We start from the raw sequence: 22,601 nt of genomic DNA on the forward strand, positions 1-22,601 counted from the left end.
TCCTCCCAGACTGGGACACAGTTTTTCCAGACAGGAACCCATTGTGTCCCCCTTTGCCTGGCAAAGCAATAAAGCAATGTTTTTGTACTTCACCCCCGACTCCCAACTATTTTCACTGTTTCTTTTCTGACCATTTTTGTTGGTCATCTTATTTCAGGGCTATTACTGAGAATAAAAGAGGAGTGGTCAAGAGACCAAGAAAAGCCACAGACTAGAAAATATTTTCTGATAAAATCTGATGAAGAGATGCTATCCAAAATACACAAAGAACTCTTAAAACTGAACAATAAGACCAGGAACACCCTGGGAATTCCGTAGAGGTCCAATGATTAGGAGTCCCTATTCTCACTGATGAAGGCCCAGTCTCAATCACTGGTCAGGAAACTAAAATCCCACAAGTTTCTTGGGGCAGCCAAAAAAAAAAAAAAAAAAAGACAAAAACCAGACAAAAGATCTGTATAGATACTTCACCAAAGAAGATGCACAGGTGGTAAAGAAGCATATGAGAACACGCTCAATTTCACAAATCACTGCTGCTGCTGCTGCTAAGTCGCTTCAGTCGCTTCCGACTCTGTGCGACCCCATAGACGGCAGCCCACCAGGCTCCTCTGTCCATGGGATTCTCCAGGCAAGAACACTGGAGTGGGTTGCCATTTCCTTCTCCAATGCATGAAAGTGAAAAGTGAAAGTGAAGTCGCTCAGTCGTGTCCGACTCTTAGCGACCCCATGGACTGCAGCCTACCAGGCTCCTCCGTCCATGGGATTTTCCAGGCAAGAGTACTGGAGTGGGGTGCCATTGCCTTCTCCATCACAAATCACTAGAGAATAGCAAATTAAAATCACAATAAGATAACACTGCACTCATATTAGGATGGTTAAAACTCAATTCACTCTGGGCTAATGACTAATTTCACAGGGTAAAAAAAAAAGCGAAGCCCGACTCCCTCAGGTACTACACACACACCTGAGAGAAGGGGGCGTGGCACTTAGAGCTCGGGCGAGACCGTTAAAGCAGTTAGGACTGCCCCTGGCGCCTGATTAAGATATTTATTTTTCCCTCCGCACCCTACTAGAATATTAATTTTTATTTATGATAAATGTTAATACATTTTAATTAATTTTTAAGTCTAATTTCAGTTGATCCTGAAGTGCCTTTTGTCCCCAGCCCGCTGTAAGCCCTCAGGAAAGGTTGCAACTTAAAATGATGTAACTTTTGCTAAAAACAAACAAAAAAACCCAAACTAAACGGTACCACCTCACAGGGAACTTGGCAGGGAAGGAACGGAGGTTTTTGTTGTTGTTGTCGCTCCTCAGGCATTTCAGTAGTTGCCTATCACCCTGGGGGCGGGGCCGCGTGTAGACCCGATGGACCCGGGTGAGGCCGCCATTTTGGACTCTTCCCCAAGGAGCTTCAGCCGGCTTTTCGCGCTGCCGCCGCCGCTATCTGCGGCCTTCCTGGGCAGAATGAATGTGATAGACCATGTGCGAGACATGGCGGCCGCGGGGCTGCACTCCAACGTGCGGCTCCTCAGCAGCTTGTTACTTACAATGAGTAATAACAACCCGTGAGTTGAGGCGGGGAGCGGCCTGGGACTCGGGAGAAAGCGGCGCCGGTTTGGGAGCGGGGAATGTGGGGGCCTGGGCTTTGGCGGGAAGGAGCGGATGCGGGCTCCCGACTGAGGTTCCGAGGTCAGCAAGGGCCTTGTCGGGCGCAGCAGACTTAGGAACGCAAGTTGAGTTCTCCGGGTCCCCGCGTTGTACAGGGCGCTGGGACGCGGTTCCTGCGGGAGATGCGGCGAGCGGCTGCTTGGAGAAATGAAGGCGGAGGCTCTGAGAATGACCCTGGCTAGGATTTCCAGAAAGTTGGGAGCAGAGGGTTCGCTAAGGCACTGTCGCCGGTCATAGCGGCAGTCACATCTCTGGGCTGACTCCTCTCTTCCCGAAGAACGTTTTCTCTGTCGCCCAGGCTCAAAGAAGCCTTGTCCCCTGGCGCTTGATTAAGATACTTAGTTTTTAGTTTTACATCGTCGTCCCACGTCTGAGGTTGATTTTTCTTTCCCTTTGAGTGTTATCAGTAGCGTTTGCTTTCTCCTTCCCGCAAACACTTGAAGACGGGAGACTTCCTGGGTGGGTGGGAGTGGCGCGTTTTTAAGGACCCGCAGTGACCTTTTGACGTTTCCTGATAGACCATAGGATTGCAAAGAGTCGGACACGAGTAAAGCGACTTAGCACACTTTGCGGATGAAGCGGTGGTTTATTTCTTGCCCCTTTGCTTAAATTTCTTCGTTGTGTTTAAATGAAAATTTCTTCCCACGGCCTCTGAAGCCAAAGAGCTCTCTCCCACTCAGTCTCACCTATTCTGCTCTCTACTCGCTTCCCTGGTCATGCTCTTCTGTTACTTGAACACCCCAAGGTTCTCAGCTCAGGGTTTTTGCATTTACCATTCTGCTTGGAGTCCAACTCAGAGCTCCCTCCTTTAGGATTTCAACTCAGATATCCTTCCTAGAATACTCTTGTCTGGCCGTCAGAATTGTCTCTGGCCCTCAGCATTCTATCCCTTTACCCTGTTATATATTATACATCACTTTTTGTTTGAGATATCTTTGACTTACTAGTCTGAGATGTGCAACATGATGATTTGTTATTTGTATATACTGTGAAATGATCACCATAGTAAGTCTAGCTAACATCTAACAACCCCACATAGTTACAGAAAAATATTTTTCTTGTGATGGGAACTTTTCTATATTCTTTTTTCTGTATTCTTCCTCTTAACACCTAATGAAGTCTGCAGCGTGCCTGTTGATATGCAAAGGAAAGTGCGTGCAACCTCAGAAAGTTGAAACATGGTGTTCAAGTTCACACATCTAGTAAGTGGAGGAGCCACAATGTCTGGATTTTGGTCCTTCTGACTTTAAAGTCTCATTCTGACCCTCCATAGTCTACTGTGTCAAGTGGCATTACAGTCTACTCAGTGTGGACCCATTTGCATTTGGGCTGCTCTGGAAGCTGTCTGGGCCACTTAGCTGTGTTGCAGCTGTTTTTCCCTGTTTCATTTCCACTAGTGTGCTTTTAGACCTCACTATGTGAGGCCCATCATTTTACCACCATCCACTTAGTGTTGACAGTGAGGAGCCCTGGTCTCTGTCAGCCTACTTTGTTTATTCTGGAGCCTTTCACCTGGTTCTTAGTGATTAGTCAAAGTACACAGTGTCTGCCATTGGGATTTTATACACTGGTCAGTCATTATTCTTGGTTTTTCAGATGTTACAGGATAAATAGGAGGTTGGTCTTCTGATTAGATTTAGCCCATTCTTCTTTATAGTAGGCTGAACTGGCAGTTTCCTTTCTACTTTCAGAAGGTGTTTAAATTCTGACCTTTATCATTTCCATTTTAAAGTTTATTACTTAATCTTCAGTATATACCATTAAAAAAAAAAAGGCAGTACTGAAGGGGTATGCAGATAAGTGTCTGCTCAGGAGTCTTGAACTTCACCCCACCTTTTCCCTTCTCTGGAGGCAACAAATTAACAGTTTTTCATGTATCATTTCAGAAATAACTTGTGGATGCAGTAAGTAGGCTTGTAAGTTACAATATATAAACATCTGAATGCTTTCTCTGAGGGTAATATCAAATCAGCTGTTTTCTTTCATATTTTCAGTTCAGTTCAGTCGCTCAGTCGTGTCCGACTCTTTGCAACCCCATGAATCACAGCACGCCAGGCCTCCCTGTCCATCACCAACTCCCGGAGTTCACTCAAGCTCATGTCCATCAAGTCGGTGATGCCATCCAGCCATCTCATCCTCTGTCGTCCCCTTCTCCTCCTGCCCCCAATCCCTCCCAGCCTCAGGGTCTTTTCCAATGAGTCAGTTCTTCGCATGAGGTGGCCAAAGTATTGGAGTTTCAGCTTTAGCATCAGTCCTTCCAGTGAACACCCAGGACTGATCTCCTTAAGGATGGACTGGTTGGATCTCCTTGCAGTCCAAGGGACTCTCAAGAGTCTTGTCCAACATCACAGTTCAAAAGCATCAATTCTTCAGTGCTCATCTTCACAGTCCAACTCTCACATCCATACATGACCAGTGGAAAAACCATAGCCTTGACTAGATGGACCTTTGTTGGCAGAGTAATATCTCAGCTTTTCAATATGCTATCCAGGTTGGTCATAACTTTCCTTCCAAGGAGTAAGCGTCTTTTAATTTCCTGGCTGCAATCACCATCTGCAGTGATTTGGGAGCCCCAAAAAATAAAGTCTGTCACTGTTTCCCCGTCTATTTGCCTTGAAGTGATGGGACCAGATGCCATGATCTTAGTTTCTGAATGTTGAGCTTTAAGCCAACTTTTTCACTCTCCACTTTCACTTTCATCAAGAGGCTTTTTATTTCCTCTTCACTTTCTGCCATAAGGGTGGTATCATCTGCATATCTGAGGTTATTGATATTTCTCCCGGCAGTCTTGATTCCAGCTTGTGCTTCTTCCAGCCCAGCATTTCTCATGATGTACTCTGCATATACGTTTAATAAGCAGGGTGACGATATACAGCCTTGATGTACTCCTTTTCCTATTTGGAACCAGTCTGTTGTTCCATGTCCAGTTCTAACTTGCTTCCTGACCTGCATACAGGTTTCTCAAGAGGCAGGTCAGGTGGTCTGGTATTCCCATCTCTTGAAGAATTTTCCACAATTTATTGTGATCCACATAGTTAAAGGCTTTGGCATAGTCAATAAAGCAGAAATAGATGTTTTTCTGTAATTCTCTTGCTTTTTCCATGATCCAGTGTGTCTCCCTAAATAGAATGTCAGAGCTGGAATAGATCTCAACTGTCTGAACTGTACCTTTCAATCCTTAACTTTTCTTTGTCACTTTATATCCAGTGTTTAGCCTATCTATCCTTTTTTTAAAATTATTTTTTATTAAGATAAAATTTGCATACCATCAGATTCACGCTTTTAAAGAATACATTTCTGTGGTTTTAAGTATATTCACAGAGTTGTACAACCATCACCAATGTTTGTTCTAAAGCATTTGTATTATCCCCAAAGAAACCCCAAATCAGTTAGTAGTCACAAGTTCCACTTGCCCAGCCTTTGGCAGTTACTAATCCGTGGTACCTATTCTTGAGTATCCTTCATTTGCTGAGCAGTTAACCATCTACAGAGTTCTTGGACTATTCTTTCTTTTTAAGTGACAGTAGCTTGTCCCTGTCCGGAGCAGGCAATGGCACCCCACTCCAGTACTCCTGCCTGGAAAATCCCATGGATGGAGGAACCTGGAAGGCTGCAGTCCATGGGGTTGCTGAGGGTCGGACACGACTGAGCGACTTCACTTTGACGCATTGGAGAAGGAAATGGCAACCCACTCCAGTGTTCTTGCCTGGAGAGTCTCAGGGATGGGGGAGCCTGGTGGGCTGCTGTCTATGGGGTCTCACAGAGTTGGACACGACTGAAGTGACTTAGCAGCAGCAGCTTGTCCCTGTCAGAGAAAAAATGTAAATTTTAACTAGATGAGGGATGAGATTGGAGATTAAAAATACAAGTTTCCCATTAAGATTGGTGGACACTTCTAGGCACCTATAACACTTGCAAGCAATATTCAAGATTGAAGGGAACATTCTGCAATGTATTTCTTCTGTTACTATGTCCTTAAACCCCTGAGACTCAGGGAAGTAATCTTCTAGTGCTAGTGAAGTTTACTTGCTGCTGCTGTTTACTTACTTAGTCATGTCCAACTCTTTGCTACCCCATGATTGTAGCCTGTCAGGCTCCTCTGTCCATGGGGTTTCCCAGGCAAGAATACTGAAGTGGGTTGCCATTTCCTCCTCTAGGGATCTTCCAGACTCAGGGATTGAACCTGTGTCTCCTGCTTGGCAGGTGGACTCTTTACTACTGAGCCACCTGGGAAGCCCCAGTAAAATTTACTTACATATGGAGAGAAAAACAACTTCTGTCAAATACGGCTAATCCTCTCATCTGTTCCATTCTGTCCCATTGGCTTGTCCTAGTCTTTTCCTGTATTTCAGTATTCCCATTTTCTTCAGTATTTGAAGAGTTTCAAATTCCCTCCAAACCTCTTTTTGTTAACACTTAAATAAAAAAGATTCAGAGTGGTGAGTTTCTCTTTTCCAGTTTTTTAACCCTTCTTCGGCAGTATTTGGTAATATTAAGTCATGATTGCTCTCCTTTGTATTACCTTGAAAACTTGATGTTACTGTGGGAGTATTAACTCTTAAGAGGGCTTGGGTTAAAGAGGGGGAGGAAAAGATGTACACCTGACCCTTGAGCAAGTTTCAGAGGAGGGTAGGAGGCTCACAGTCAAAAATCAGTATATAACTTATATTTGGCTCTTTATGTATGCATTTCCTTTGAGTTTGCAGTTCCGCATACACAGATTCAACCAAGATGGTGTATAGTACTGTAGTGTGTGCTGTTGAAAAAAGAAATCTACATATTGGTGGACCCTGTAATTCAAGCCTGGTTTGTTCAAGGGTCAGCTGTATTAATATTTCTCTTTGTATATCTCTGTATTACTGAATTTGATTTAGAAGTAGCATTGTTTTCATAGTAAGTAAAGGAAAACAGAACAATTTAAGGCAATTTCCTACATATGTTGACAGTATTAACATGGAGAATGAGTCTTGGCTCTTTTTTCAGGGACTAGCAATTAAAGTACATTGCGTATGTTTTTTGGCTTATGTAGACACTAAGAAGGGCGTTCTTTCTGATATTTCAAAATAACCCATGTAGGGGGTATACTTTCTTTGTTTTTCTAGTGAGTTATTCTCCCCATCTCAGAAGTACCAGCTTTTGGTGTATCATGCAGATTCTCTCTTTCATGATAAGGAGTATCGGAATGCTGTGAGTAAGTATACTATGGCTTTACAGCAGAAGAAAGCCCTAAGTAAAACTTCAAAAGTGAGACCTTCAACTGGAAATTCTGCATCCACTCCACAGAGTCAGGTAATTGGAGATAGATGTGTGATATGTTTTTAGTTTGTTTGTATTGAGAGCAGAAGAGGTGGAAGGAATTTAAGACTGCTGATTTAGATGTAGAAGATGTAAAATAAAAAGTAATTTTAAGGACTTCCCTGGTGGCTCAGTGGTAAAGAATCTGCCTGTCAGTGCAGGAGAAACGGGTTCGATCCCTGATCTGGAAAGATGCCTGAGGCCACATGCCTGAGAGCAACTAAGCCCATGCACCATAACTATAGAGCCTGTGCTCTTGAGCCCCGGATCAGTGGTTGACAAGATAAGCCACCGCAGTAAGAAGCCTGTGCACTGCAACTAGAGACCAGCCCGGCCCCCCCCGCTCACTGCAACTAGAGAAAAGCCCTCACAACAGTGAAGATTCAGCACAGCCAAAAATAAATTAAAAAATTTTAAAGTAATTTTAAAGGGGAGCTGACTGGAGAAACAAAGGTTAAAAACCACTTAGGTACAAGAATTCATCCAACCAAGCACAAAGGGCTAAAAACAAAATTCACTCTGGATGAATTGAAAAATAGAATTATCTGGGCTCTAACCAAAGTCATATATTAGTCCTCCCTTTTATACAAACAATTAAGAAATCGAAAGTTTTTTTTTTTTTAATTTAATGAAAGTACACTTTCAAGATGTCACTCAGTTCTTAGGATTGTGAATACCTGGGGAAATTCATATGAAATTATCTTTCGAGTTCTTACTAGTTTTGGTTGCTTGATTAAATAAATGAAGGGTAAAAAACTAATTTCACCACTTGACAGTTATACCATTGCTAGATATTTACTGTAATAGTTGATTTGCAAAAGGTTTACAAGGGTATATAAGTAAGGCTGCTTACTATAGCACTGTTTATAATGGTAAGAAACTATAAGCAAAACTTTATCAGTAGGATCTAGTTATAGTGTAGCCCTAGGATGGGATATTGAGGAAGTGAAATATACATTGTATGCGCTGATTTGGAAAGGCCTGTATATATTAGTAAATAAGCTTTTAAGCAGTGTGTTCACTACTCTTTCTGTTTAAAGGTGATAGTTATTTTAATTTTTTGGCCACACTGTGCTACTTTTGGGATCTTGGTTCCCCAACCAAGGATTGAACCTGAACCCACCCTGGCCCTCTTGGCAGTGAAAGTGTGGAGTCCTAACCACTGGACTGCCAGGGAATTCCCTAAAGGGGATAGTTTATAGACATATATCCTGGTATATGCCTAAAATATATATGGATAATATACATGGAAAATTTAGCATATGTGTGTGAAGAAAATTAACACAACTTTAGAGGGGGGGAACCTTGACTTTCAGTTTGAACCTGTCTTTAAATTATACATGCAATTTACATTTAAAAGGAATGTCAGAATGAACTGAAGTGAAATTATGAATCACATTCTGTATTTTTCCACATTAAAAAAAGACAAAGTAATTGCTTTTTTTTTTTTTAGCGCCTGTACATTTTTCTCTTGTTTTATTTCTCTGTATGTAGAGCCTTTGTGTTTTGTTACTAAAGAGCTGATTGCCAGGAATTGTTTTCTGACCCTGAATGGAAGTCATGTGTATTATCCACACAGAATAATTCATAGAAGTAATATTTGGGGGCATTCTGTATGCTAAGCACTATGCTTATTTAATCTTGAAGGAGTTTTTTTAAAAATTGAGATACAGTTTACAACATAATATTCACAGTTCAGGGTAGGATATTGAATAATTCCAGAATGTTTACATCCCTCTAGAAAAGCCTTGTGTTTTTTATTTCTGTAGCCCCTGGAAATCACTGACCTTTCTGCCTCAGTGGGTTCGCCTATTCTGGACCTTTAATATGAATGGAATCATGCAATGTGTGGCCTTTTGTGGCTGGCTGCTTTTACTTAGTATGTTTTCAAGGTTGATCCATATTATGGCACATAATAAAGAAGCAATTGTTTATTCCTTTTTGTTGCAGAATAATATTCCATTGTGTGGATGTGCCATATTTTAACTATTCATTAGTTGGTGGGCATTTGTGTTGTTTCTGCTTTTTATCATTAATGATGCTATGAACATTTTTGTGCAGGTTTTTGTGTGGACATATGTTTTCAGTTTTCTTGGCTGTGTACACAGAAGCAGAATTACTGGGTCATATGGTAATCATGTGTAACATTTTGAAGAACTGCCATACTGCTGAAATAATATTTTGAAGAGATGTTTTCATTTCCTCTTAAGTGTCTTCCATCTGAAATTGAAGTAAAATACAAAATGGCTGAATGTTACACAATGCTAAAACAAGATAAAGACGCCATTGCTATACTTGATGGGATCCCTTCAAGACAAAGAACTCCCAAAGTAAGTTGAATTAACAATTTGGTTACATATTTTTCTCTTCCCCAGTCCTTCCAGCTGTCTTCCTCCATGGTTTCAGGGACTACATCTGAACATTTTACAAACCTTGTCTCTGATTCCCACTTTGTTCCCCTGTTCTCCCTGTTTAGAGAGAGGAGTGACTTTCTTATAAGACCCTGAAAATTCTGCTGAGGAAAATGGTAGCTGGAGAGTACTACATGTGTTTAATTATTTTGTTTTTCTTATTGTAGGAAACATGATTTGCAATATAGTTCCAGGTAGCAACAATACTTTTTAAGAATCTCATTTTTTGCATTCTGTAGGTATGCCCATTTGATAATGTATATTCCTTTTATTTTCAGAATTAAAACTTCAAGATTCTTTGTATGTATTTTTGTGTAGGATAGTATTTGTGTTTTATTTGGCAATAATAGTATATAGAACACCTTCAACTGAAATCGAAAGATCTAGTTTCTTGTCTTTGCATTTAGGGCATACAAGCAGTGTGTAGTGTGAACTTGGGCAAGTTAAAAATCTGGCTTTACTTTTTTCCTTATTGAGGATGATACTACTTTCTCTGGTATAAACTAAGTTCATGGATGTGAGAATACTTTTTAAAATATTATTCTATAAGGAGTATTATATTAGGCATCTGAATACAGGTTTTCTTTGAAGTCCAGTTTAGAAAAACAATGAAAATCTTAGCTCTTAGGAATGAATTCACATCATTATTTAATATTCTAACACATACTTTCATGTCACCTACTTTCCTCTCTTCATTGAAAAACTGCAGTGTAGTTAACAATAGGAACTTGTGCACATCTTCCTGCCATTAAAAGAAAAGGAATTATAAGCAGTAGGGACCAGGTGTATTTAGTGTTTTTTCACCCAAGTGTTATTGAGTTTTAAAGATAATCACACTTGATGAGAACATGTTTAAGCATCTCATGTTGAAGATTTAATATTTTCTGAATTTTAAAAATTAAGCTATTTCTTCATATTTTATGGTGATAATTGTTATTTAAAACATTTGTAAGTATATTATAGACTAACCTGTCTTACAACAAGCTGGGCACTGTATACTTAATTATATTCTGATACGCTATGAAAGTCTTACCCTAAGAATAATTTTTTTGTATATATGAAGGGTGTCTTCATTTGGAAAATGCTGCTTTGATTGTAAGCTTTGAAGGATACCTATTCCTTATCTTATTGGAAACGTTCCATAATTTCTTCTTAATGACTTGAGGGAGTTTGGGGGCATTTTTAAAATTGAGTAATGGCCAAGAAAGTGAGCCTTGTGGTATCCAACACTTTGGTGTTTACAGCTGTCATTTTAGGAAGAACTAGAGGAGTCCACATACGTTAGGAGTACATATCCTTCATAGAGCTGTTGTAGCCAGGAGCAAACAAAGATGTGTGCCTCAAACATAAACCTATAATATTTACAGTTTTTCTTTCTTGTCCGTTAGGGAGTTAACTGGCTTCTCAGTCTGTGTAAAGGACAAGGAAGTGAGTCAAAAAACGTCTAAATGAACGTCTGTTAATGTATGGTAAACACCGCCACACATTCCTTCACATTTTAAAGGAAAATTCCAGTGTGAGATTATTATGTCTTGGAAAATCTTCAACTTTTAAGAGAAACATACCAAGAAACAATTTGTCACTCAGTTTTTAGAAAATGATGACTGCTTATATTTATAACTGGTGGAATGCAACTTTAATGATGTCCCCAAGTAAGGATCTGTTTTTAAAAAGAATTGACTTTCTAACTAGGTAGTTCTCAAAACTCAAAGTGTCAGGTAGTTTAAACGGAATATTTAATATTTGTTGAGATAGAAGGCCCGTCAGTCATAGTTCGTTAATAACAAGCAGTCAAGAAAGGATTTTAAATTTAATTCTTTTATTTTTTTCAAGTATTGACACCAATACTGGAGTTTTCCTTTAAGTATCTTTTTTTTTTTTTTTTGCATTTCAACATAACCTAAAATGGAAAACCTGAGGCCAAATAAAAAATAGTTTAATTTCTAGTATTTCATTATTTCATTGAATCAGTATGGATTAATGCCATACTAGATTGTTTTATATACTGTCAGTTCATAATTGGAACAGATGTTTTTCATCTTCAGAGTAATTTTTTGAGTAAATATCTGGCATACCAAGCTACAGATAATTGAAGAGATTGGGGATTGGCTCTTTTTCTTTTGTGCCCTTGTGTTGACTGCTTTCTTAGGTTAATGATCTGGCAAACATTGTGTTCCATTTAAGATCTATTAATTTTAAATTGGAATATTGTGTACTCTTTGTACTATTAAGATCATTTATCTCTTCTCTGTAACATCTGTATTCTTTGGAACTTTTAGGTTTTGTCAAATTTTCCCTGTTGCATTTTTAGGAAGTTGTCTCGCCCCCAAACTGAGTTACATATTTGAGTTGTGCGAAAAATGCATTCACTAGATTTAAATAATAAAGCTAATCTCTGGATCATTGTCACCTCTGGAGATCAGTTAGAGTTTGATTTTTGTAGCATTTTTTTGAGTCAGACAATACCTGTGAGTCAAAGCTTTAAGCATTAGAAAAGCTAAGAGTCTAACTGCTAGACTAATTGTCAGAGAGGAGCCAAATGTTTTACTTTTGTGTCCATCATTTCCTTTTTGGGGAAAATTCATCTGATCTTTTTTAGCTAGCTTTGTTAAGACTTCCTCACTTTCTTATACTGTGATATTAAACTTAAAAAATAAAATATGTAAACAAACATTTTTAACATAGTTCATCCTCTGTTTTAAAAATCAAGGTAATTAGAATTCTGTAATTCTGTAACATTTCTCAAATGAATGTTACTTCCATTTCCAGAGGCAGCATCTTTGGTCCAGATATTATTGGGCCTTTTGGTTGGGTAAGTGTGAGGAATTTGGGAGGTAATGGGAGGACATAGAAAAGCAAAGGTAGTAATTTCCTTTCTGTTTGAAGAGTGGGGTTGCACTTTGTTTCCACAGGGCCTTGGGTAGATTTTTCAGTAAAAAGTAGAATAGCTAATAATGAAAATCAGAACTTACCAATGGTAAGATTGTATTTTTAAATACTTACCTTATTATCTTTTGTTTTCACTGCAGATAAACATGATGTTGGCAAACCTGTACAAGAAGGCTGGTCAGGAGCGACCTTCCGTCACCAGCTATAAGGAAGTGCTGAGGCAGTGCCCATTAGCCCTTGATGCGATTCTAGGTAAGGTCATTCTTCCCCTATTTTCATGGACTGTTTACTCTCTAAGATAGTGATTCTTAATCTTGGCTGTACATTAGAATAATTTAGGTTACTACTGCTGTGTATTCTTTCACCGCTGAAAACATACTGTAGTTGTTCTGTCATATGCATCTTGCTTAAAATAGGGAAAGGGTTGCCTTACAGCCTTGGAAAAGTGTAGCCTATTGCTTCTTGCATTGTAGAGGATGCTGTGCCTCACCTTCTTTCTCCTACTTTCTGTTGGATTAGGTTTGCTGTCTCTTTCTGTAAAAGGTGCAGAGGTGGCGTCAATGACGATGAATGTGATCCAGACTGTGCCTAACTTGGATTGGCTTTCTGTGTGGATCAAAGCCTATGCTTTTGTGCATGTTGGTGACAATTCGAGAGCAATCAATACCATTTGGTGAGAACCACAAAGTTAATTGAATATTCTTAGGACCCTTATATGGAAGTTGATGTATCTAAATTAGCAAAATGGAAAAATGGGATGCTTATCTCTTGTTGTAAAGCCTGTTGTCCCTGGGCTTTGTTAATCTCTTAATGTACTCAGTGGCCCCAGATGTAACAATCTTTGTTAAATGTAAACTTGGACCAAGTTTAACTCTGTGTGTCATACTTGAACCTGAAAGAACATCTTTTTGGATGTCCTAGAAGCATGGTTTTTGCACCATCTGACCTGGGTTGCCTCGGTACTGGGGTTTTACTTTCTAGTTAGGTAAAGTCCAAGGTCATCAGAGTGGGATTTGTATTAGGCAGAGTCATTTGGTTGAGTAATAAATAGCTGTTACTTTGAATGATATTATATTTAACACATACAGTATATATTATCTTTTGGAAAACTGCAACCAGAAAGTTCTTTCTAGGTAATGAGAGAGATTTCTGCTTTATTCTGTGTATTTACTATCTTATCTTGTATAATTTTAAATTACAAGCTCAGAATTAAGAAAATTAGTTACATGGTTTGTTTTTGAAGTCTTTCATTATGAAAAATGAAAAATCTTACATAAAATAGTACCCTTATGCCCATCACCCAGGTTCAACAACTAAGAGACTTAAGATATATTTTAAGGTTCATGTTTAATATTTTGAAGTTCACTAGAGAAAAAGTCCTTGTTGAGAGATAACGTGGACCTACTGGGAAGCTTAGCAGATCTGTACTTCAGAGCTGGAGACAATAAAAACTCTGTCCTCAAGTTTGAACAGGCACAGATGTTGGATCCATATCTAATAAAAGGTAGGTAATACTTGGGACAGGATGGAGGTGACTGTACAGAGTCAAATCAGAAGATAGGGAGAAGATATAGCATGGTCTTCTGATAACAGCTTTTCATAAAATATATTAGAGTAGCCTTTTTTTTAAGGTCCTGACAATGTCTCTTAACACTGGGTAATTCCGTTTTGAGTAGTTGTTTTTGCTTGGATTCAAGTGTCATATCCCCACAGATCATTACTTGACTTTTTTTCTTCGGGGAGGGATCACAGCCCGTTCTTACGGTTTATAAATTTATGGTGTGTCTGACTGAGAATTTGGATGGCATCCCCAGAATCATAATATCCTCTTAGGGAATTTAGGTTCACTATGTCCTTAAATTTAGTTTAAAAAGGAGTAAGTGAACAGATACTAAGAAAGTGATAAGATGATTAAAAGAAGTAATTAGAAGTGAACAACAATTTTTTAAAAAGTCACTGATGTAAAAGAAGATTGGTGCTAAAGAGGTGAGCCACAGGTCCACAGAGATAGCGTGGACCTACTGGGAAGCTCAGCAGGTCTGTACTTCCAAAGGATGGCTGTCTGGTGACTGGCAGTGAGTGAAGGAAATGTGTGCAGCAATAGTGATGGGAAATAATGGTGCATAAATAGGCAGAAGTCTGCTTTCAAAGGCCCAAAAATGGCCATCAGAAACATACGGCCTTGTGACAATAAACAGTTTTGTAGACTCTTAAGCCACAAGAATGACAGAGCAGGGAGGGGACCTTCACAAGCATGTAGATAGGGAAACAGATTCAGAAAGATGGATTTGTTTGCTCAGAGTCCCTCCTGCCCAGTGTTACTCCTCTTTACCAAACTGCCTTGTGCCCGTGGTGAAAATGGCGTTTTAGAAGTACTAGCCTGACGGTAGTCAGCTACTTAAGATTGGAAGCTCAGAGCCGAGTCCAGGAACGTCAGGGAATGTTGCAGTAATTTGATTTAAGAGACATTTTCTTGAGAATCTGAAGGAATAGTAAGGAATGGAGGAGAATGGTGGTAAGAGATGGGTGACAGTGAGCTAAGGCCCCCCCTTTTTTTTTTGAATAGAACATAAATGAGAATAAAGGGGGTCGGTGGGGGGGGGGGGGGGGCAGGGGGATGATCTTAAATGAAATAGACTCCAGAAAGAACTAGATAGCTTTTTCTAGAATAGACTAGCTTTTTTCTGAGACTAACTGGCATATTAAGTGTATACTCCTGATTGTGTCTAGACTTCTTGGAAGCGAGAACTTAATTTGATGCTTTTTTGGGGCCTTTTCTGGTTATGTGTTAGGATAACTATGGCTGTATTATCACGCCACAGGATGTAGGGACAAATAGTTCCTGAAAATTACAGGCTTTCAAATTGTGAGGTAGGTCCTTCTACTCCTTTGCTTTTTATTTTTATTTGTTTATTTTTACTTTTATATGTGTTTTGTCTTTTTAATAGTCATTCTGTAGGAAAATGGGAATGGGAGAAATGGGAGGAGCTTATGATATTGGAGAGGGCTCAGACCCTGCAGAAGCCCTTGTGTGGGCTCTGATGAAGGTTGTAGCTCCGTTAGAAAAGACCCCTGCTGCTTTAATGAGCCTCTTTCTCTGTAGGAATGGATGTGTATGGCTACCTCCTGGCACGAGAAGGGCGGCTGGAGGATGTGGAGAACCTTGGCTGCCGCCTTTTTAATATTTCTGACCAACATGCAGAACCCTGGGTGGTCTCTGGGTATGTTTATACATTCCCTTTTCTCCCTAGTTTTAGTAGATTCTTTAGGAAATTGTGGTTTCACCTAAATAGAACATAGATTTGAAAGCACGGGTTTAAAGAATAATCAGACTTGAAAATTCAAGTCATGGTCTGTCTGTGACTCTGGATGCATCATTTCTCTCAGTCTGTTTTCTCATTTGGAAAATGAGGATACTGCCCCTGCTTTGTGGGATAAGTGTTTACTGAGTGAATACATCATGCTCAGCTCTGGACCTGCTCACAAGAAGCCATCGGTGAGCAGGCCAGGAGCTGTGCTACTTTGTTATTGACCTGGCTTAACAAATTCTCTGAATATCTCTGAGCTGGTAACATATCCAGATCATCAGATTTTTTTTGTAGTTTTCCCTTCCATATCAAGATTTTACCCTTAAAAATAAATATTCAGTAGATTTTTGTTGTTCTGTTGTTTTTCACTAATACCTTACGCTAAAGTTTTAAGGGGTTTGTAGTAAGGATCATGTAGAAGGCCATCTCTTTGATTTTTCCTTTTGAATGAAATTTATTTATGGTCTTCTTTCAGATAACTTTGATTGTGTTTTCCTCCAGGTGTCACAGCTTCTATAGCAAACGCTATTCTCGAGCCCTCTATTTAGGAGCCAAGGCAATTCAGCTGAACAGTAACAGTGTTCAAGCTTTGCTACTTAAGGGAGCAGCACTTAGAAACATGGGCAGAGTCCAGGAAGCAATAATCCACTTTCGGGAGGCTATACGTCTTGCGCCTTGTCGCTTAGATTGTTATGAAGGTAAGATAATTATAGATGGTGTGGCTCTATAGCTGTGGCACTCAGATGGAAGGTTTTGTTGGGCCAGCAATTTCCAAACCCTGTTGCACATTGGAGTCCTCTGTGGGTACTTTTAAAAATCCTGATGCTACGTCATTTCAGTGCTGTGTAAGTCAGAATATTTGCTGTTGGGCTAGAGGCGTCAGTACTTTTTTATGATCACAGGTAATGCCAACATGCAGACATATTTGTGAACCACTTCATTAGGCATTACACATTTATTTAGGGCTGGACTTTTCACTCCATACTTTCGTAATTCATTTTTCTTATTTTTTTGTTTTGGGTATAGTTTTGGTGTTTTTTTTTGTTCTGTTTTGTTTCTCAGATGTGGCTCACTTGTTAATGTGAATCTCTGTGCCGGCACTATGCTGGATTGGTTGGTATGTCTTTATTGTTGTTGTTGTTTTTTTTACAGTTGTCTTACCTTGGGCTACTACTCATAGGATAACTCTACATCCATGTCAGTGTTGGTTGTGGGAACTGGTCAGTTCATTGTGACCTCCAGAGTAGGCCTCATCAGGGTCAAGCTTTGTTTTGTTACATACTATTTTAGGTTCGTGTGAACTGACCCTAGGAGTTCAAAGCTGTGCCAGCTTCAGCAGCATTTGGTGACTCAGTCACAGACGTTAAAATAGATCTTACAAAATGCAGTTCCTCCAAAGCATATTTTTATAAGAATTTAAAAATAAACCCAGGAGTCTAGGAGTGATTTGCTCTTAACAGAAAGATGAGTTCAAATTTGAGAAATAAAAATTACAGTTTGGGGACTTCCCTGGTAGTCCAGTGGTTAAGACTGCCCTGCCAATGCAGGGGGCGTGGGTTTGATCCTTGGTCAGGGAAGTAGGATTCTGCATGCCTTGCAGCATGGCCAAAAGATTAAAAAAAGAAAGAAAATTGGAAGTTGGAGTGAAAAACAAATCTACTTATATACCCAGAGATCTATGCCTCTTCTGGATTTGTTCTTAAAGAAACTGCAGCAAGCCAAGCTTTTGGTTTCTGATTAAATTCTTGATCCTAAAAGTAGTTTCCCTTTCCTCCAATTGCTTTTATCACACTAATTCCCTTCTGCTGTGTGCCTGTCTCACAACAGCCCAGGAATGCAGTCGAGTATTTCCATTACCCAGATAAGTGGTTGGACACAGGATAGTTAGTTTTTCCCCAGTTGGCCTGTGAAGCTTTATGAGATGACTTCACTCAAGCTCCCATTTGGAGATTTGGATCAGGGTGACTTGGTAATGCCCTCCGATGCATCTTGCAGCCTTTAGCTGAGCTTCCTTTACTGATCAGGGCCCTGGATTAAGGGTGAAGTGTGCTCTTAACATTTCCCTTTGAATTTCCTATGGGGCTTTAGCAGGAAAGTAAAACTATTCAAGTAATTACAAACAACCATATTCCAAAGTCCACCATGTTGCCCTTAAGAGTTAGGTAATTTCTAGTTAAGTAACTGTAGTGTGTGGTAGAATGTGCACAAATGTTATAAATGCCACTAGGGTGGAGGAGTGTATATAGAGAAAATCTGCCAGGGAGTGTGTGGGTTTGGGGTTTAAGCTGTTTTTCTGTTTTGATGAGTGCTTTGTACCAAAGAGTACTTCCTCTGTTCTCTTCGATTTCTTGGCATGAAGATTTGAGAGTTGAGTGTTGAAATGTCCCCATGGAGCATCAGCCTCTTGCTGTGGGTTTAAAGGCAGAGCTGCCAGTCTCAGTATGTTTGATCTCTGTGATAAGCCCTTTTCATCCAGTTTAGGGAGACCCTAGGTTGCCCCCTAGTTCCTTTAGTTTTTAGAGGTGAACAATAGGAACCTTCCCCCTTAAATTTAGGACTAAAAGCGACTGAGCAGTGCTGGAAATTAACAGCTTGTTAAAAGGCAGCAAGACCTTGGGTTTTGTTGGAAACTTCATCTTTTCACAGTATCAATTAATGAGTAGTGTCACATTTGTTCCTCTAACAGAAAGCTGAGCTGGCTACATGCTTTGATTTACTTCTGCATATCTGTTAAAGATGTCTTTGCACTACAGGCTTTTTCCATATTCATCAGGTGCTCTTGGGAAGAGCACCTCTTAGCTGTTTCATTAACATGCCCTTCAGTCTGATCTCACCATCGGAGTCTTCCCCTGACCTGCCTGTTGTTTGAAACTTTGAAGATTTGCTGTTTAGAAGGCTGTCAGAATGGAAGCATGGCTTGGAATGGTAATGTGGTTGAACTTTGTATTATATTTTTTTAGGTCTCATCGAATGTTACTTAGCCTCCAACAGTATTCGTGAAGCAATGGTAATGGCTAACAATGTTTACAAAACTCTAGGAGCAAATGCACAGACCCTTACCCTTTTAGCCACCGTTTGTCTGGAAGACCCAGTGACACAGGAGAAAGCCAAAACCTTATTAGATAAAGCCCTGACCCAAAGGCCGGATTACATTAAGGCTGTGGTGAAAAAAGCAGAACTACTTAGTAAGTATCTTGCTTACTTCCCTGTTCCTAGTTAATTGTGTAAAACCTGAGTCCAGTTGAATTCTCTAGTCCCAGTTGGTTACAGATGACCAAACAGGTGTGTGCTTTTGCAGTAGGTCTGAGCCTATTTGAATTGGTTTATATTTAGCACAACCAAACTTAATTGGCTTAGACCTTCTTGGATTGGCAGTGAATTACTTGTAGAGTGGCTCAAGCCAGCTATGCTCGGTTAGTACCTATTCAGCTCACTTTGTCCTGAACTAATTTGGGCCGAATACAACTGGTTTTAACCCATCATGATTCTCCTGTGACTTCCCTTTCAGCCTTGGTTTTTTTAAATCCTGATTTGTGAGGAACTGAGTTTGAGCTAGTTTGGCAAATAAAATCCATTTTGGCTTTTTATATGAACTTTGGTTAAGAATAAGTTTTTAAAAATCAGAACTCAAACTGCTGACTCCTAATGGAATAGAGATTCAAATGAGCTTGGTCTTACTTCCTGCCACACCAGTGTTCTCTTGACATCTATGAATAGATATTTGGATTGTGATCATTTTTGTGGTTATATGTATATGACTTGCATTGGGAATATATTTTGAAATGTGTAAGTAGGAAAATGAGGGTCTTTTTCTTTTCAGGCAGAGAACAGAAATATGAAGATGGAATTGCTTTGTTGAGGAACGCACTAGCTAATCAGAGTGACTGTGTCCTGCATCGGATCCTAGGAGATTTCCTTGTAGCTGTCAATGAGTATCAGGAAGCAATGGACCAGTATAGTATAGCACTAAGGTAGGCACTTAGCCTCCCATGGGGGGAAGCTCATGAGGGGTAGAGGAGGCAGGGATCAGTGTAACAGGAGTTCTGGAAACACACACACTATGTGCCCACAGTTGAAAACACAGTAACAATAGTAATGATAGTGTTTGTTACTTTATGACTTCTAAAGTCTTAAGTGATATTAACAACATTAAAGAACTGTTTTACTCATAACCAGCCACACCACTATAACATCTGTTTTCATTTGTGTAGATCATCTTCCTGGCCTTGCCAACACATATACATATTTTTATAGGGTTATACGTAGTATATATTTTATATTCTGCTTTTTCAAATCAGCGTATTGTAAGTACTTTCCCATGTTTCTATCTACTGTAGTTAAGAACTTAAGCTCTGAAGAATACTACCTTTACCACCTGTTACCTTGGGAAGTTACTAACAAATTTCCTTGTCAATATCTATCTACCTTATTAGGTATTAAATGATTAAATGAGGATTAAATGATTATTTCATGTAAAGCTCTTAGCACTGTGCCTGGTACATAGTAAATACTAAATAAATAGTGGTATTCTTACTGCTTAATACAGAAGTGATTTCTTTGAGGATTGTCTGTGTGTCTATAAAGTTATGGTGAAGGCCTGTCTTTAATGGAGTCTGATCACATCCATTTACTTGTTCAGCAGTTAAGCACCACTCATGTGCTTGGCATCTCAGTAACCACTGGGGATGCTGTGATTCCGGGAGCTCACAGTTTCAGATGTGCAGGCTAACAGATACCATGTGCTAAGTGCTTTCAAAGCAATCTCTAGAAGGCAAGGTGGGAGTACAGCGGGTGGGAATCCATGGGTGTGGGTGAGAGCTGTATAGAAGGTTTCAGAGAAGAGATGATACAGATCATCTATAGTTACATAAGTAGGAACAGGATTCCAACGTGGGTTTCATCTGCTTTTTGAAAGCCCAGAAGCAAATAAATGAGAAAATAAGATAAAATATAGAGGTGGGATTTGCTTGAGATTGGACACCAGCTGGCCTTAGTGATGGTCACAAAGGCAAGCGGAAAGATTCTTTAGGAACCAAGTAAATAAATGTTCTGGACCCTCTGAACTTTGAGGGTTTAGACATGTGCAATACTCCTAGCTCCTACAGTCAAATGCCCAGGTAGGGGTAACTTTGGGTCCTGGGGTCTAACCTAGGAGTTGACAAATCTGATTCATGGTAAGCATGATGGTTTTGGTTGCCTTCTGAAATGCTGATATACTTAATTGTATTGTAAGAACATGGAACAATTCTAACGCACAGAAAAATAAGTATTTTTTGTAACCTTGTAACTTAGAAATCCCATACTCTTAAATTATATTTGAATTTTTCTGTTAATGATTGCTTGCTGCTTTTTCATTTATCTAGTATCTTCCTCTAGCAGAATGCTAGGGGTTTTAGGTGTGAAAAAATTTAAGAACTATATATGGAGAAAATTCAAATTGAGAATTCTAAAACTTAGGACAAGACGCCTTTTTCACTTCTAGTGGTGGACTCCCTCAATCCTGCCTATGGAACTGGAGTTGTTTGGAGAGGCCAGGCATTAGCAGATTCTCTGTGACTGGGTGATCATTTCACTGCCGTACCAGGGAGATGACACATCAGCCAGCAAGAAGCAAGGCAGAGATTCAGGCCTCTCCTCTGTTTTGTTGTCCCCTAGTTTGGACCCCAATGACCAGAAGTCTCTAGAGGGGATGCAGAAGATGGAGAAGGAGGAGAGTCCCACGGATGCCACTCAGGAGGAGGATGTGGACGACATGGAAGGGAGTGGGGAAGAAGGGGACCTGGAGGGCAGCGACAGTGAGGCGGCCCAGTGGGCTGACCAGGAGCAGTGGTTCGGCATGCAGTGAGGCAGGCAGCAGCTCCGAGGCCACACTGGCCTGCCCTGCTCTGAGCACTTCCGTGGACTGAAGGAACCCGTAGGAGCCTGCTCTCTGGGAGGACAATGATTCAGCATGTGATTGCAGCAGGGGTCCCTGCCCCTTACTCCATATTTCTAGTAGTGACTTCACTTTTAAAAACCGAGCCTGACCAACCCTGCATCCTCCCCTGCTCCTGCCAGGGAGGCCCAAGTGAGTGCTCTGAGAGGCCCATGGACGTGTTGGGGCTTCTGGGACAGAGTGCTTTTTGTTTCAAAATCTGAAAGCTCGAGGACTAGACAGTGTTTTGTCTGTGATACTGTGGATGGATTTAAAGGGGCGACCTGTCGTCCAGAGCAAGAGTCATCTCCCGGCGGCAGCATGGGCTGGCCCTTTCAGAGAGGGTTTCCTGTCCCAGAAATCATCATCCTGAGTTGTCCAAACTTCCCTAGTAACCTTGCTTCCTTCTGCAATGTTAGTAATGCCTTAAGCTGACAGTTGCTGTTTTACAGAACAGTTTTCCGATTTGCTAACCTGGTAACTTGCCTATGAGCCTGGGCTGAGTCTGAGAAACAAGTGTGACCGAGAGCATGAACAGAAGCGCAGTTGGGGTAATTAATAAAACTGTTTTTTGTATAGTAATGGTGTTGGGTTGATCAGAATGGGAGCCCTTTATAGATTCTTTTTTTGGTCTCTTGTTTACAGTGCATTGATTCAGACATAGAATTATTTGCCATAAATAGACCCCCTTCCCAGATTGTTGGGAGCCAGAAGGAATGGGAACCTCAGATATACTGAGTTGGTTCATCTGTTTGCATTTTCAATTGGTAAATTCCTGGGAAGAGTCTGGCTGGATTTTAGATTGATTTTGCCAGTCTCTGTCAGGGGTGCTGAGGTCGATGTCTGATTTCAACATTCTTTTGTGGGATCAGCAGGGGTCTCATTCCTGGGCTCGTGTGTTGGGAGACTTCACCCACCCTCTCCTCCTCGTTTAAAATGCGATGCTTTTAGAGGTCAAGGTAGTAAGGGGTGGTGCAGCTAATCTCAAATTCTCATTAAAATTAGTCAAAGGTAGTACAGAGTATTAATTTGACATAAATGGGAAGTTCTGTCTTAAACAGAACTATTGTACATGTCTAGGGTACAATCAGAGAAGGCAATGGCACCCCACTCCAG

General features: G+C 40.3%; 1 protein-coding gene across 3 annotated transcripts; it reads left to right on the forward strand.

Moving 5' to 3' along the window:
• Positions 1 to 1,352: 1,352 nt before the first annotated feature.
• ANAPC7 (anaphase promoting complex subunit 7) lies at positions 1,353 to 22,067 on the forward strand. 3 transcript variants are annotated; one of them, XM_025267637.2, is made up of 11 exons: positions 1,353 to 1,565; positions 6,771 to 6,957; positions 9,174 to 9,293; positions 12,404 to 12,515; positions 12,783 to 12,936; positions 13,625 to 13,767; positions 15,367 to 15,484; positions 16,073 to 16,269; positions 18,532 to 18,756; positions 19,392 to 19,542; positions 21,054 to 21,203. In XM_025267637.2, exons 1-11 carry the CDS (start codon positions 1,366 to 1,368, stop codon positions 21,133 to 21,135), a joined length of 1,689 nt encoding a protein of 562 aa, XP_025123422.1. In that variant the 5' UTR covers positions 1,353 to 1,365; the 3' UTR covers positions 21,136 to 21,203. The 3 variants fall into 3 exon arrangements, with proteins under 3 accessions (XP_025123422.1, XP_006048360.1, XP_044786139.1); XM_006048298.3 differs by lacking the exon at positions 21,054 to 21,203 and adding an exon at positions 21,227 to 22,067 and having other exon boundaries at positions 1,357 to 1,565; XM_044930204.1 differs by lacking the exons at positions 1,353 to 1,565; positions 6,771 to 6,957; positions 9,174 to 9,293; positions 21,054 to 21,203 and adding exons at positions 10,857 to 11,026; positions 21,227 to 22,067.
• Positions 22,068 to 22,601: the final 534 nt, after the last annotated feature.

Source organism: Bubalus bubalis, chromosome 17 (assembly GCF_019923935.1).
Source record: "Bubalus bubalis isolate 160015118507 breed Murrah chromosome 17, NDDB_SH_1, whole genome shotgun sequence".
NCBI lineage: Eukaryota > Metazoa > Chordata > Mammalia > Artiodactyla > Bovidae > Bubalus > Bubalus bubalis.